This window comes from Trematomus bernacchii, unplaced genomic scaffold, assembly GCF_902827165.1.
Source record: "Trematomus bernacchii unplaced genomic scaffold, fTreBer1.1, whole genome shotgun sequence".
Taxonomy (NCBI): domain Eukaryota; kingdom Metazoa; phylum Chordata; class Actinopteri; order Perciformes; family Nototheniidae; genus Trematomus; species Trematomus bernacchii.
Window position 1 is genome coordinate 2,419,908 of NW_022987654.1, and position 13,137 is coordinate 2,433,044.

At 38.8% G+C, this 13,137-nt stretch overlaps 2 protein-coding genes across 3 annotated transcripts in view; both read left to right on the forward strand.

Moving 5' to 3' along the window:
- Window positions 1-10: 10 nt before the first annotated feature.
- tpra1 (transmembrane protein, adipocyte asscociated 1) lies at window positions 11-12,050 on the forward strand. The gene is made up of 11 exons (XM_034135001.1): window positions 11-297; window positions 1,536-1,716; window positions 1,915-2,047; window positions 6,341-6,427; window positions 6,949-7,021; window positions 8,346-8,425; window positions 8,513-8,623; window positions 8,733-8,793; window positions 9,331-9,433; window positions 9,832-9,912; window positions 10,019-12,050. Exons 2-11 carry the CDS (start codon window positions 1,547-1,549, stop codon window positions 10,284-10,286), a joined length of 1,167 nt encoding a protein of 388 aa, XP_033990892.1. The 5' UTR covers window positions 11-297; window positions 1,536-1,546; the 3' UTR covers window positions 10,287-12,050.
- Window positions 12,051-12,317: 267 nt separating this feature from the next.
- The window catches only part of chchd6b (coiled-coil-helix-coiled-coil-helix domain containing 6b), a 53,770-nt gene continuing 52,950 nt past the window's right edge, over window positions 12,318-13,137 (forward strand). Inside the window, exon 1 of one of the 2 annotated variants that reach the window (XM_034134876.1) lies at window positions 12,318-12,561. In XM_034134876.1, the coding sequence (XP_033990767.1) occupies window positions 12,484-12,561 (78 nt within the window). In that variant the 5' untranslated portion in view covers window positions 12,318-12,483. The remainder of the gene's footprint in view (window positions 12,562-13,137) is intronic. The other variant, XM_034134877.1, reaches the window with a different exon arrangement.

The window sequence follows — 13,137 nt, forward strand, 5'->3', positions numbered from 1 at the left end:
TAATTACTCACGTTTTGGATTAAAATATTGCAACCTGCCTCAAGCTTTACAAAAAACAACTCACACGTCACTCTCAATGACTTCTCGCGAGATTCTCCGGTTCTTTGGAGAGAGTGTCAGCTGACCTCACTGAAAAAAAATTGTTAACGAAACTATCCAGTACAGCCATGTCCTGTATCGGTGATCAATTTATGGATCGATTGCAGTGCGTATGACAGCGTGTAAGGCATATGCTGAAGTCATATTTTGAAAACATTTTACACCAGTTGTTCTCCTGACGACGAGTCTACTGAATCGGTGAGATTTTGTGTTTTTCTAACCAGTTAAAGCCCTCGTTACATTGGAGCGGCGTCAGTGCACTTGCACTAGTATTACGTTTGTTGTGATGCTAACGTGAGGTTTAAAGCATTGGTACCTGATGTTAAATTGCAAGAGACATTCACCTTTAGCATTGTTATATTTACTGCATTTGTCTCTTACGTAAGGTCAAACAATAATTTGAATTCACTAACAAAACATCCTCTTCCGAGCGCTGTTAGTATGTAGCACCGTTAGCTAACATGAACATCTTATAAAACATACATACTTACAGTACACGTACTGTAAGTAAGGCTTTCTACGTTATGCTTAACGGTCGGTAACTAACCACTTTACGTTTCAATTACAAGAAAGAGCGCTGTAGAGTTGAAGCCTTCTCATGCTATGTTGTTTACCCTAGTAAGCTAATGTTGCTGTATCAATTCCAATTCTACAACTATTGCGTATGCTAACTTAATGCTAACATGTTCACACTCGTATTATGAACTATTTCACACTTTGAATTTAAAACACATATGGCTGACATATAGCAGCAACTCTTGTTACATAAGGTGTATCGCAAAGTGGACAAAGCTGTTCCTGCTGCTTCAACAAACAAACAGTTGTACACTTCCTACTAAACCTCTGTAACACCAGCTGAAACCGCAGAAATGTTGAATTTCTCAAGTGTTTTTTGCTATGCTCATATTACAAACAAGCAGATGTGGAAGAAGTACTCATATCCTTACTATGGTCTTAAAATGCTCCATTACCAGTAAAAAATATTGTATGAAAAATGTTACTTAAGCAGAAGTACAGAAGTATTATTTTTGTACATTGATGGTGCAGTACTGTATCTTATCATACAAGGAAATCACATGTTTTTATATGTAATAAGTTGCTGGTAACTATGAGTGTTTAATAAATGTAGTGGAGTAAAAAGTATTTGCTTCCAAAATGTAGTTGATAAGAATGATCATAAAATGGAAATACTCAAGTAAAGTACAATTAAGCCCACCTAATACTTAAGTATGGTACTTGATTAAACGTACTTTGTTCCTTTCCACCTCTTTTAACAAGTTAGGTTTAACACACATTTACGGATAATTTGCCTTAAAAGGATTCAGCACCCTGGATGTAATCCCCCTTAACAAATGTATTTTCTTCGAATAAGAGATTTAAAAGGTCTGCTATCAGTCTCAGTAAACATTTTAAATAACCATCTTTTTCCCCCTAAGGGTCCGACACCATGCTAGCCACAGTGACTGCTGTGGTTAGGTTTGCTCAATACAATGGCAGTATTTCACCTACACCATTGGAGAACACATCTGCATTCCCTTGGCAACCTGATTCTGAAGCCAACATCTCCAAGCCTCACAAATGTCTACAAGTTCTGTATCAGGACGTTGGAGACTCCAGGTATTCAGTCGCATACTTCAGAAGAAATGGTTAAAATCTAACAAAGACTAAGTAAAACATACCTTGCATCTGAATGTATCTGTGACTCAATGACTTAACTTTGAGATACATATCTGACTGACAACTCATATCTACTACAGATGAAATATATTTTCAGAAGTTATGTGTCATCCCCTCACATGTGTCTCTTCCTCACAGGGTGCGGTTCTGGGACATCTTACTGCTGGTGCCTAATGTGGCCTTCTTTGTGTTCCTGATGTGGAAGCTGCCCTCAGCCAGGGCAAAAATTCGACTCACCTCCAGCCCTATCTTCGTCACCTTTTACTTGCTGGTAGGACATTAACTACAGATGCATCAATATATACAGTATTCAAAGTAATAGTTTTGAAGCAGTGATCTTTAGGAATAAAAGCATTTCTACACATCATTTACAACGACTGCAGTGTTGATCTCCTTAAGTCTGTAGGGGGTGAGTGTATGTTTTGGTCATTGGATTTTCTTTTCACAAATGGAAATTCAAAAACAAAAACGACTGGATATTTGATTTTCGTTTTCAAATTGAAAAACCAAAATTGAAATACAAGGCGTTTTTCTTTATCACGGTCAAAAAGGGATTTACTAAACTTAAAAAACGGGATGATTTTCATTTTCTACTTCTCAAAACAAAAAATAAAATCACTAGAAAACAGAAACAAAAAAAACCCCCGTTTTTTCATATTCTGCTACCGGAAGTTACCTTACAAAATAAGAGCGCAGACGAAACTCACGGAAGTGATTTCAAAACAAAAGCACTCGTAGGCTATGCTAAAATCACACTTTGAATCACTACAGTATCCTGTTGAAGGAACTGTGATTATTATAAACAAGGGGAATTTAGCGATCACAATGAAAACGGCCAAGACACACTTTGAGCCCAGAAAATGAATGTTATAAAGGGCTGTAAATATAATAGGCCTATTTCTAAAATGGACAACATTGTTAGGAGATTTCAACTATACAGCGATTCTGCACTGCGGTCAACTCAGCCGTCTGGTTGACCAGATGTCCCGCTTTGTGCGGTATTGCACAGCATTTTCACGACTTTTGGTGCGTCCCGCAAATTGAGACGATGTCCCGCATATTTCATTTTGATTGGCTAAAACGCTTTTCTAAAATCTGATTTATGACATGAATCAGATGCGGAGAAAGGCCGGCTCGGTTCGCTGACGGCCGGCACCGCCCTTTATCATTATATGTTTTAAACTTTATATATACAGTCTATGGTTTTAAACGGCATTATGTAAGTTGCGCTGACAGCGACAGAGGTTCACAGTGTACCCCCGCCCGCTGACAGTTCACGAGCGTCCATAGTGTCTCTCCACCCCCCGTTGACAGTTCACGCGTCGACATTGCATTTACATGTCCCACGGGCCGCATTGTCCCACACAAACATACTCTAGAGCAGAAGTGGCTTGATTTTGTTCTCAGCAGGGGACTTTGACAGAGGATTTCTCAAAAAGTACACAGCAAAATTACTTCAATGTATTGTTAGTAGTAATATCCTTCAGCAAAGTAACACACTCTGTCACTCTGGTTGCCCTCTTATGATGCTGCTGTCTTTTAATATATAACTATTTCTCAGCTGCTAATTCGTTCCTCGCAGATTCTTCAGTCTCATCAGCCTCATCCTTCCATCAGTCCCAGTCAACGCCTCCAGCACACTTCCAGTGTCTGACTCCATATGATATTGTCCTGATGCTGTAAGGGTGATGCCCCATGATCACAAAATGTGTGCCAAGGACCTCATATTATGTCTGTCATTAATGTTACATCACCCATTATAACAGTTTTCTTTCATTTTTTCTCTTCTCTTAACTGAATAGTCCTGTCTTTAAGTATAATACAATGTAAAGTCCTTTTCCTGCACCATTTTAAGGCTTCAAAAACAGCCATTTTTACTGTATGAGTTTGGAGAAATGACACAATCAATGGCCCAGAATTGTACTTTATAAACTATGAATCTTGTGGTGCTTGAAAAAATACACACTGGCTAAGCCGGCCAGGATATATGCCTTTTTTGGAGCCCTTTTTTGCAATATTTATTAAAATGTCACTAGTTATTTAAACAAACCCCTATCTGAGGATAATTAATACAAGCAACCATAAAACGCCCTTTATCTAGAGAGCCATTGAAGCCCATGAAGAATGTATCCTTCCACAAATCTTTTCATCTGCTGTATTAATAAAGCTGCCACGTGTTTTCAAATTCAAGTTAAGGCACTATCTGTGCAGAACATTACAAATATTCTTAATTTGCAGTATTTTATTTTAAAAGTGTTCAGAAAGACTGCATCAAATATGCTATATCTATATATCTATATAATATCAATATTGTTATTAACTTCAATCAAAGTCAATTTAAATAGCGGGCAAGACTTTCCAAGGGGTAAACATGCTGCTGCCGGACTACTGACTGGAAGTATTGCTGATATCATGTCGACCATATCCTCTTAAAATACTCTGTCCAACAATATCAGTCTCATGAAGAAAGGTGTTTTAACGCTGATTCAAAATAGCAGAGAAACATGCATTCTTGTTCTCAGGAGGGGACATTGACAGAGGATTACTCAAAAAGTACACAGTAAGTACTTCATAGTACTTGTGGGAGTAGTTTCACTACTAGCCTACTGAGTCCAACAGGATCGATCTCACGAAGAACTAATGGCAGAAAAAATTATAACAAACTCGAGAGACGGCTGAGCTGACCGCAGTGCAGAATCGCTGTATAGTTTAAATCTAACAATGTTGTCCATTTTAGACATAGGCCTATTATATTTACAGCCCTTAATAACATTCATTTTCAGGGCTCAATATGTGTCTTGGCTGTTTTCATTGTGAAAACAAATGGACCGTAGATACACGGATTGACCGTCCTCATCTGCGCTCTTATTTTGAAAGACAACTTCCGGTAGCAGAATATGAAAAAACTGGGTTTTTTTTTGTTTCTGTTTTCTGGTGATTTTATTTTTTGTTTTGAGAAGTAGAAAATGAAAATCATCCCGTTTTTTAAGTTTAGTAAATCCCTTTTTGACCGTGATGAAGAAAAACGCCTTGTATTTCAATTTTGGTTTTTCAATTTGAAAACAAAAATCAAATATCCAGTCGTTTTTTGTTTTTGAATTTCCATTTGTGAAAAGAAAATCCAATGACCAAAACATACACTGACCGTAGGGACACTGCTCCTGATAATAACTTTGACTTTAGTCTGTCAACAAGGGAAAACAACCTTGTCCAAAGACCTGAGGCCTGTACTATGAAGCCGGTTCAACATAACCTGGATATGTTTGAGTTAGCCGGTTGGCCTAATCCAAAACATACGCGCTCTGGCTAAGCGGTCCTACGACGCTGGTTATCAAGTGGATCGCTCAAGCCAGCCGTGTCCTATCTAGTTAGGTGCGCGTTCACATGAAAGGGGTGGTATTTTGAGCATTCGACCAATCTCAAACATGGACAAGCGTACTGACAGCGCAGCGTCATACTTCCTGAATGAAAAGTGAACTTTAATATTAGTCAAATATGAAGAAGTTAAACTTTAAACATCCATGACTTAAACACTTTATCCAGGATAAAAGCCACATAGCTGCAGCTGCAAGGTGAATACAGCTGGTAAAAGAAAAAGCATTTGAATGCGTACATTAACAGGTTTTATGATATCACTGCCCCGTCCAAGACACGAGTGGATCGGACTTTAATTACATTTGACTCGAGTGTTTCGTCAACTTAATGTGTTGCTTAAAATAATACTTCTGCATACAGTATGTGACACTGTGAGTGTTGCACGGCCAGATACGGCTCAAGAAGCTGACTCAGATAAGGAAATATATGATACATTATGATGTGATATGATGTGATATGAATGATAATGGGGCACATCGACGTCTGCACTCACAGTGCCGCGGACTGTACTTAATGTTACTTTGATGCGGTTACTTATGTTGTGGCAGATATTTAAGTAAGCTTTCTTAACGCTAATGTTATAATAGTCAGATTGCTCTGAAGATGGGAGGTGATATTCTATTCATTTTCACGTTCACACAGTCAGTTGATTTTTGCCGGCCGTCTTTCTGTATTTCCTTTCTCCTGTAATATGAATTGATCGCTTTAAACTCTGCACACTGAGCTCTGATTGGTCAGCAGGCGGTGCTTTCACTGAGTTGATCTCTTAGCCTGCAACCTAACCTGCTCCGGAGCAGGTTAGCCGCTCAGCATAAGTTACCATGGAGATCTAGCCCGCTTAAAAGAGAACCAGCGTCGTAGGATCGGAAAGCCCGAGTTTTCCCTGAAGTTAGCCCGCTAAGCGAAAATCCTGCTTCGTAGTACAGGCCTCTGCTGATGAGTTCATTTTGTTAATGCTTGCACTTTTTAATCTGTTCCTCCTCTGTGGAAAGTGTTTACTCTCATGTTTCCAAACTCTACTCCAAATGTTTATTGAAGTTAGCCTTCTTGTGAAATCACAACTGTTTGTTACTAGTGTTACCAGTGGATTGTTCATTTCAGATATACTTTCCCCAAATTTCTACTCAAGGATATGTTTTTATTTATTGTGATACGATCTAACGTGTTTGTTTTTAACTGTAATCCTTAGGTGTTTGTTGTAGCAGCGGTTGGAATCACCCGTGCCGTAGTGTCCATGACTGTCAGCGCGTCCAGTGCTGCCACCATCATAGACAAAGTAAGGAGGCTGATGAAGCATAAATAATATTTTTGAAACCATGTGGGTGTTAGGTTGTAGATCCCCAAAATCAAAGGCTCAAATTCAAAGAACAAGATGTAATAGTATAAGCCAACAAATTGAAATGGGTCTGTGTTGTGCTTTTTCTGAAATATACTGTATTTATTCAATGGTAATAGCAAATGGCAGATTTCCATTTTGCTACTTGGTCTAAACTGAAGTATCACTGATCATATCCTCTTTATAGAATACCCAGAGCAGCTGATAGGAGCTTCAGTTTGACTTTCTTTGGCTTATTATTTCTAAAAGGAAAGGCATGGCAAAAGACATTCCTCACATACCAGACAGATCCCTATGAGAGTTCAGAGGGATGAAACTGCTGCTCCCATAGCACACTGTCATGGCTGCACTGTTGATAAAATATCCACATGATTATGATACATGACATTTTTAAGGTTCAAAATGTGTTACATGCCGACACTTGTCATGATGCATAACCACAATGCTTGTTGTCTCCTCAGGTGCTGTGGGAAATCACCCGTTTCTTCTTGCTGGCTATTGAGCTCAGTGTTGTCATCTTGGGACTTGCTTTCGGTTCGTTACTTGTTTCAGTTCTCATTTTGTTTTATGTCAACCTCTGTCCTTTCACATGACACACCTTTTTTTGTTTATTAAGTTATAATGATCCCTTTCAGCCTTGAATCTAAGTTTTGAATGTAACTGAATTAGGGATGGGAACGATTAATCGAATATTCGAATATTCGAAATTATTCAGGTATTCGAATAATTATTCAGGTATTCGAATATGATTTATGAATATTTGTATTAATTAATTTTTTTTTTTTTTTTTTTTTTTTGGGAGTGATGCCTAAGTTGATTACATATTATCAAATTGAATAATTCAATGTATACGACAGTGCCATAGCTAAATGTGTTAGGTGACGTCTAAAGGTGTGTTTTGCTCCGCTCACCGGTCCCTCACAGCTGGCAGAGGCAGGTGCTGATCTCTCTCTCTCGCGTCCGGTACTTCACTCGCGTTTATGTCCAAATCCATCAGATCTAGCTAGTTCTAGCTAATGATATGGCTGCTGCCCCTGCCTACACGCAGATCACGCAGACTCAAACCTCATCTTATGCCCAAATGCGGCGCAAATGCGCCGCAAATGCGCTCCGCAGCCGTTGCGAGGTTCCGGCGCTAACAGTTCATGAGCGTGCTCCCCCGCCCCCTGTCAACACTCGCGACACATGAGTGGCCAGCCTAAACAACAATAAGCACTGCTTGGCAACCGTGTGTGGCGGCAAAGTACATAGACATTTTGACAGGAGAGATTTAGTTTTGCCGGTATTCAACATATTTTACCAGTCATAGTCCGGTAATTATTTACACTCTAAGAAGAGTCCTACACAACAGACATGGCGTCAAAAAGGAGTAATGTGTGGAAATATTTCGACCAGGTTAGTGAGTGCGGTGTAGAGTGCAAACTATGCCAAATTAAACTTATATACATACTATACCTTGCTATACCCGCAACCTCCGTTCCAGCTGAGAGGGTCTTGCTACAGCTGGCCTGATTGTGAATCGCCTCCGCACATGAAAGCTGTAGGCCTATAGCTGTCAAACTGTGATCACCAGTTCAATACATTTGATAAATTCGACTTGGTTTCTATACTTATTTGAACATGTGTTTATTTATTTCCAAAAGTTATTGAATTTTTTTTTTTCGAAAAAATATCTTTGAATTTTTTTTTTTACCCAATTTTTTTTTTATAGGATATGTACATTTCGGTTAACCGGTTAACCGTTTTTTGGGGGGTCGAATATTCGAATATACATTTGCTTTCAAATTCCCATCCCTAAACTGAATGACTGTACAGTTTTTTTTTCATTCTGTTAAGCCTTTCTCTATCCATTTATCAGGTCACCTGGAGAGCAAGTCTAGTATAAAGCGAGTGCTGGCGATAACTGCTGTGCTTGCTTTAGGCTACTCCATCACACAGGTAATCTATCATTGTAAGAGGCAGCAGGAAAGGTTTTTGGTAAGCTCTCAATGTGAATTCAATTAAATGAATGACATGTTTTTCCAGGGCACACTTGAGATCCTGTATCCAGACAGTCACCTCTCTGCTGAGGACTTCAACATCTACGGTCACGGAGGACGCCACTTCTGGTTGGCCAGCTCCTGCTTCTTCTTCCTGGCGAGTAACCTGTTACCATGCAGAAGAAGCAGCATGAAGAGTGAAATTAAAAGTCATAGCTGTTACCTGATAACTGATGTCTAATAATTCCCTCTTTTTTTTTACATAGGTGTACTCTTTGATTGTGATCTTGCCTAAAACTCCAGTGAGGGATAGGATATCTCTTCCATGTAAGTGAAAGATTTAATTGCAGAAAAGAATAAAACGACATTGAAGAGGTTGAAAAATAAGCATTATATATATATATAATTTTTTTTTATTAAATATTGTAATAATAATTATAACAAAGAGAAAAGAAAAAAAAAAACGTTCAAGGTACAAAAAAAAAAATTAAAAACAATTATCAAATAGTCTCTGTCATTTTCAACAGGGGCAAGAAGAAGCTTTAAAAAAAAAAAAAAAACATTTCTTGTGAAAATAAAAGATTACGATTTTTCTTTTTTTTACAAAACAATCAAAAATAAATAACTTTTACGATTACAAGAAATAACAAGTATGAGTTTACAGGTCCTGCTCATAACCATTCATGATTTGGCTTCTAAATAATAGTTTTAGTTTAGGTAAACTTGTACAATATATATCATGTCGTTCATATAAACCCACAAAGATGTGCTCCACTCTTAGTAATTGTTCTGTGTGATCCCATATAATAAAAAACATGTAATCCATTGTTGCCTAATAACATTTGTTTTGCTTCCTTTGTCCAGCTAAGAGAAGCTTCTATGTCTACGCTGCCATCCTGTCTCTACTGAACCTCGTCCAGGGCCTGGGCAGTGCTCTGCTTTGTGCTGGAATCATAGAGGGACTCTGGTCAGTGTCATCATTTTGAGTTTATACTGAATTAATTGACCTGTGGGAATGTTTAGGAAATAAAAATAAAAGGTTGAAGAGGTTCTGGCTCCAGAGTTGCTATGGAGCTTTGTATTTATGTAACATGTCCTGGATCTGGTGCTGGGTGGCTGTTTTTGTTTGGCTGAGTTGCATACTAGATGGATGACTCACTGTTTTGGTGGGTCCAAAGAGCATCAGTGGAGCTGGGGCGATTAAATGAGAACATAACAGATGTTTCTCTTTTGGATTGAAGAGTCCTTTTGGCAAAAAACCCATTGGTTGAGTTTTCTGTGTATGAAGCTTATAACAATGCTGCTACTTTCGATGTGATTCTTCGCAAAGTATCAAACTTATTTTGTTTTTGTTTTCTCAACCAGCTGTGTGGATGTCACCACCTTTCTGTACTTCTCCGCCTTTGCGCCGCTCATTTATGTCACCTTCCTCAAAGGCTTCTTCGGGTTAGTACAAATAATCATACACAACACACAGAACACTTAAGAGTTGCATTCCTTCCTTCTACCTGTTTTCTTTCTTTACTTGAACTACTTTCTTCCTTTTACATAGGTCAGAGCCAAAGATCCTGTTCTCCTACAAGTCACAGATGGATGAGCCAGATGAGAGTGACGTCCACCTTCCTCCCACCCTCACTACCACTGGGCGAAAGGAGATGACTGACCAGGGCTTGTTCTACTCCTCCACCCAAATCGATGGCTCCGGTCCCGGCAGCTCTCGTATGGTTGGAGCGTACCTGGATGATGTCGCCTCCGGGCCTTATGGGTCCAGCAGCATTAACAGCATTGAAGCTGACCGCTGGAGACCTGTCAACGTGTGAATGAAAGAAAGAGGAGTGTTGTGGTTTAAACAGCTGGACCTTAATATTGTGTATGTAGTGTGTAATGCAACATGGCCAAAAAAAAAAGCTGAACAAAGAAGTTTGATCACAAGAATAAGTTATCTTGGTCTTGCTTTGGCGCCAGCTAAGTTAACAAGTGGACACTTAAGGAGAAACCTTTGCTAGCCAATTATCTGGAAGACTGTGAATTAAGCAACTGCGTTTGTAACACTGTTGCCAGAGTGCACTGCTGCTGTAGCTCCACACTAGGAGCACTTTCCCTGATTGTGCCCCGGACAGACTCTGTTTTGATTCTGCTTGATGTGCTTTTAAATGTGGGAGCTTATTGACTCGAATCAGCGTATTTACTGTCATTCCTGCATCCTGCAACAACAGCTAAAGGCTTAATAATTAAGTTTCAACCCCATTATAAGTACCCTGCTCTTTCAAATCTAACATCCCTTTGTTGGCAACTCATTGTACATTCCTACTTAAAATCTAAGAGTATCTCTTCGTTATTGGCTGCCATGTATTAGATTTGTGACCCGATTTGGATAATGATGTTTTTACTGAATCACTCTGCCTCTCCACACAGGAAAAGGACTTGTGGTACTTCATTTAGTTAGGTGTACTTTGTCTTCTGAGATAGGCGCTGTCCCTTCTGTGAACAAGTGAAATGTGTTAATGGATGTGTGTCACTGCAATATGATGAAGAAAACCAGTCGCTCCTAAATACAGGATATTCATTCACACTAAAGACCACAGATCACCTGTAACTCTGCCAGGATTGGCTCTGACACAAGAGCAAATTGTCTTAGCTATAAACTCTAGCTGCCATTTCATTCCACTTTTATTTATGTTGAGGCTTTAATTTCTAACAACACATGTTTCATTCCTGCTACTGGTACATGTTTGACCATCATAGTCGTTAAGAGTGTGTTATTAGGTGTGTGATTCAAACAACAAATGTGCAGAAATCTTCTTTGAGTATTCCTAATTAGACATGCCCTCATTCCATATCAGCATGTCTATTTCCGCTCTGCTTGTTGCAAAGGGTCACTGTGTACTAATGTTTATTTTTCTGCCAATATCTTTTTTTCTTTTCTTCTCCTGCTACCGGAATTCTCACAAATGTTGTAACAAATGTTCAAATTAGACCAAAAAATGATACGTGGTTGTCTATGCAGTGTATTTAAAAAATATATATTACCCCTTATGTCCCCCTGAACAAGAGAGACTCGGGCGATGGGTAAAATCACATTTCCTTATTCCTATCAAGGAAATATGATGTATGTGAGTTTCCCTCTGAAAATGCTATTTGTTTGGTATACATTGATGACTGTATTTAAGCCAGCAGTATTCATATAGTGGTTAAGTGTATGCAGAAAATATACATTTATTTTTTCAGCATTTTAAAGCAACAACACCGTAAAGAAGTTGTTTATTTCAACAAATTAAAGTATATGCCTGACTCTGGAAATAGTATATATTCAATTTCAAATGTAGTGGCCGGTGAAACATTCTGTATAGCTTGGAGTTAGGAAATGGGAAATTAGATGTATTAATCATGACATGAGTTCACAAGGTGCATTCTTAAGAAAGTCCTCTCTCCTGATAGAAAATGTTTTGGATTTTGAAATAATTTTGCAAATGATCTGTAAATTGCCTTTTTATTTAAGTGCATTGATTGTATGATATTTAGCCCATATTATTGCAATGTATTGAGCATTCCGTGACCAACAAAATAAACCATGGACTCTTTAATTTCTTTGTTTTTGGGGATGGGGCAATTCAGTCTCCACTCTGTGGTTTCTTGTGGTAACTACACTGGAACACATGTTTATCCTTTTTCTTCATATTCCTTCCTGTGATGATTTCCCCACATGATTGCATTATTCGGTGTCTCCTCATCTTGTGTTTGTCTATAAATCGTCACATTAGTCCGACTACAATTAAACTACATTTCCCATCTATCCTTTACTCCAGATACGCAACCACAAGGAGTCTGAATTATTTTATCCAACCAATGAGCTGATAGGATACTGTAGCGCCAGTTTGACCTTTATTGGAGTTTTTAAACCACTGCTCGCTGTGGTGGCGATTCCTCTCATTTATGTCTATCTGTCCTAACTACAGTTAAGGTTTTTATTTATTTTGTATATTCAAGTGGGAACAGACAGACAGACAGCTGGTGGAAATGGGAGGTAACACGTCAAAGAAAGTGTCATTCGGGCTGGACGAAAACGAGAAGGTCACAGTTATTGAAGGAGTGAAGGTAGATATAACTTCACGTTTCGACTCATTTGTTTGCAATTCAGAGACAAAGTCTAAGTTATGCTATGAGGCATGACGACTGAAGCTAATACGGCTAGCTAGTGGCAGTGTTCGTCCAAGGTGCACTGAAAGGCTGACAGCTCCCATGTCCTTAAATGAACTGGGTCATTCTCTCTCTACGTTATGTCCAGTAACTGTTCCTCGCTGTCTAAACGTTATTACGCTTAATATTACCCTTGCAACAGTTTGAGGAATTACGACGTATATCCTATAATACCATTGAAGCAGACACAAAGCAGTGCAATTTTACCATTCTGGCTAAATGTCCAAAACGCAACGCGACCTTAATTTGGGCTAAAGCTATCTTTGCTATGTCAACACCACTCAGGAAGGGCACCAACTCAAGTATCAACTACGTTACTGTAACGACATCAGCAGTAACCTTTAGTAAACGTTTCAAAACATGGACAGTTTCAGTTTCATAAAGACATAATCTGCAACTGAGCTCCACATGTGAACTGTTAAATGATTCAGAAAGAGAATACATTACTATTGTCTGGATCCATGTAGGCAGATA

What these genes read in the sequence shown, in the direction of transcription:
- tpra1 (XM_034135001.1), top strand. Translation starts at nt 1,547, where the DNA reads ATGCTAGCCACAGTGACTGCTGTGGTTAGGTTTGCTCAATACAATGGC. An exon ending in GGATAGGATATCTCTTCCAT is followed by an intron (nt 8,794 to 9,330) that starts GTAAGTGAAAGA and finishes TCCTTTGTCCAG; the next exon opens with CTAAGAGAAGCTTCTATGTC. An exon ending in TTCCTCAAAGGCTTCTTCGG is followed by an intron (nt 9,913 to 10,018) that starts GTTAGTACAAAT and finishes CCTTTTACATAG; the next exon opens with GTCAGAGCCAAAGATCCTGT.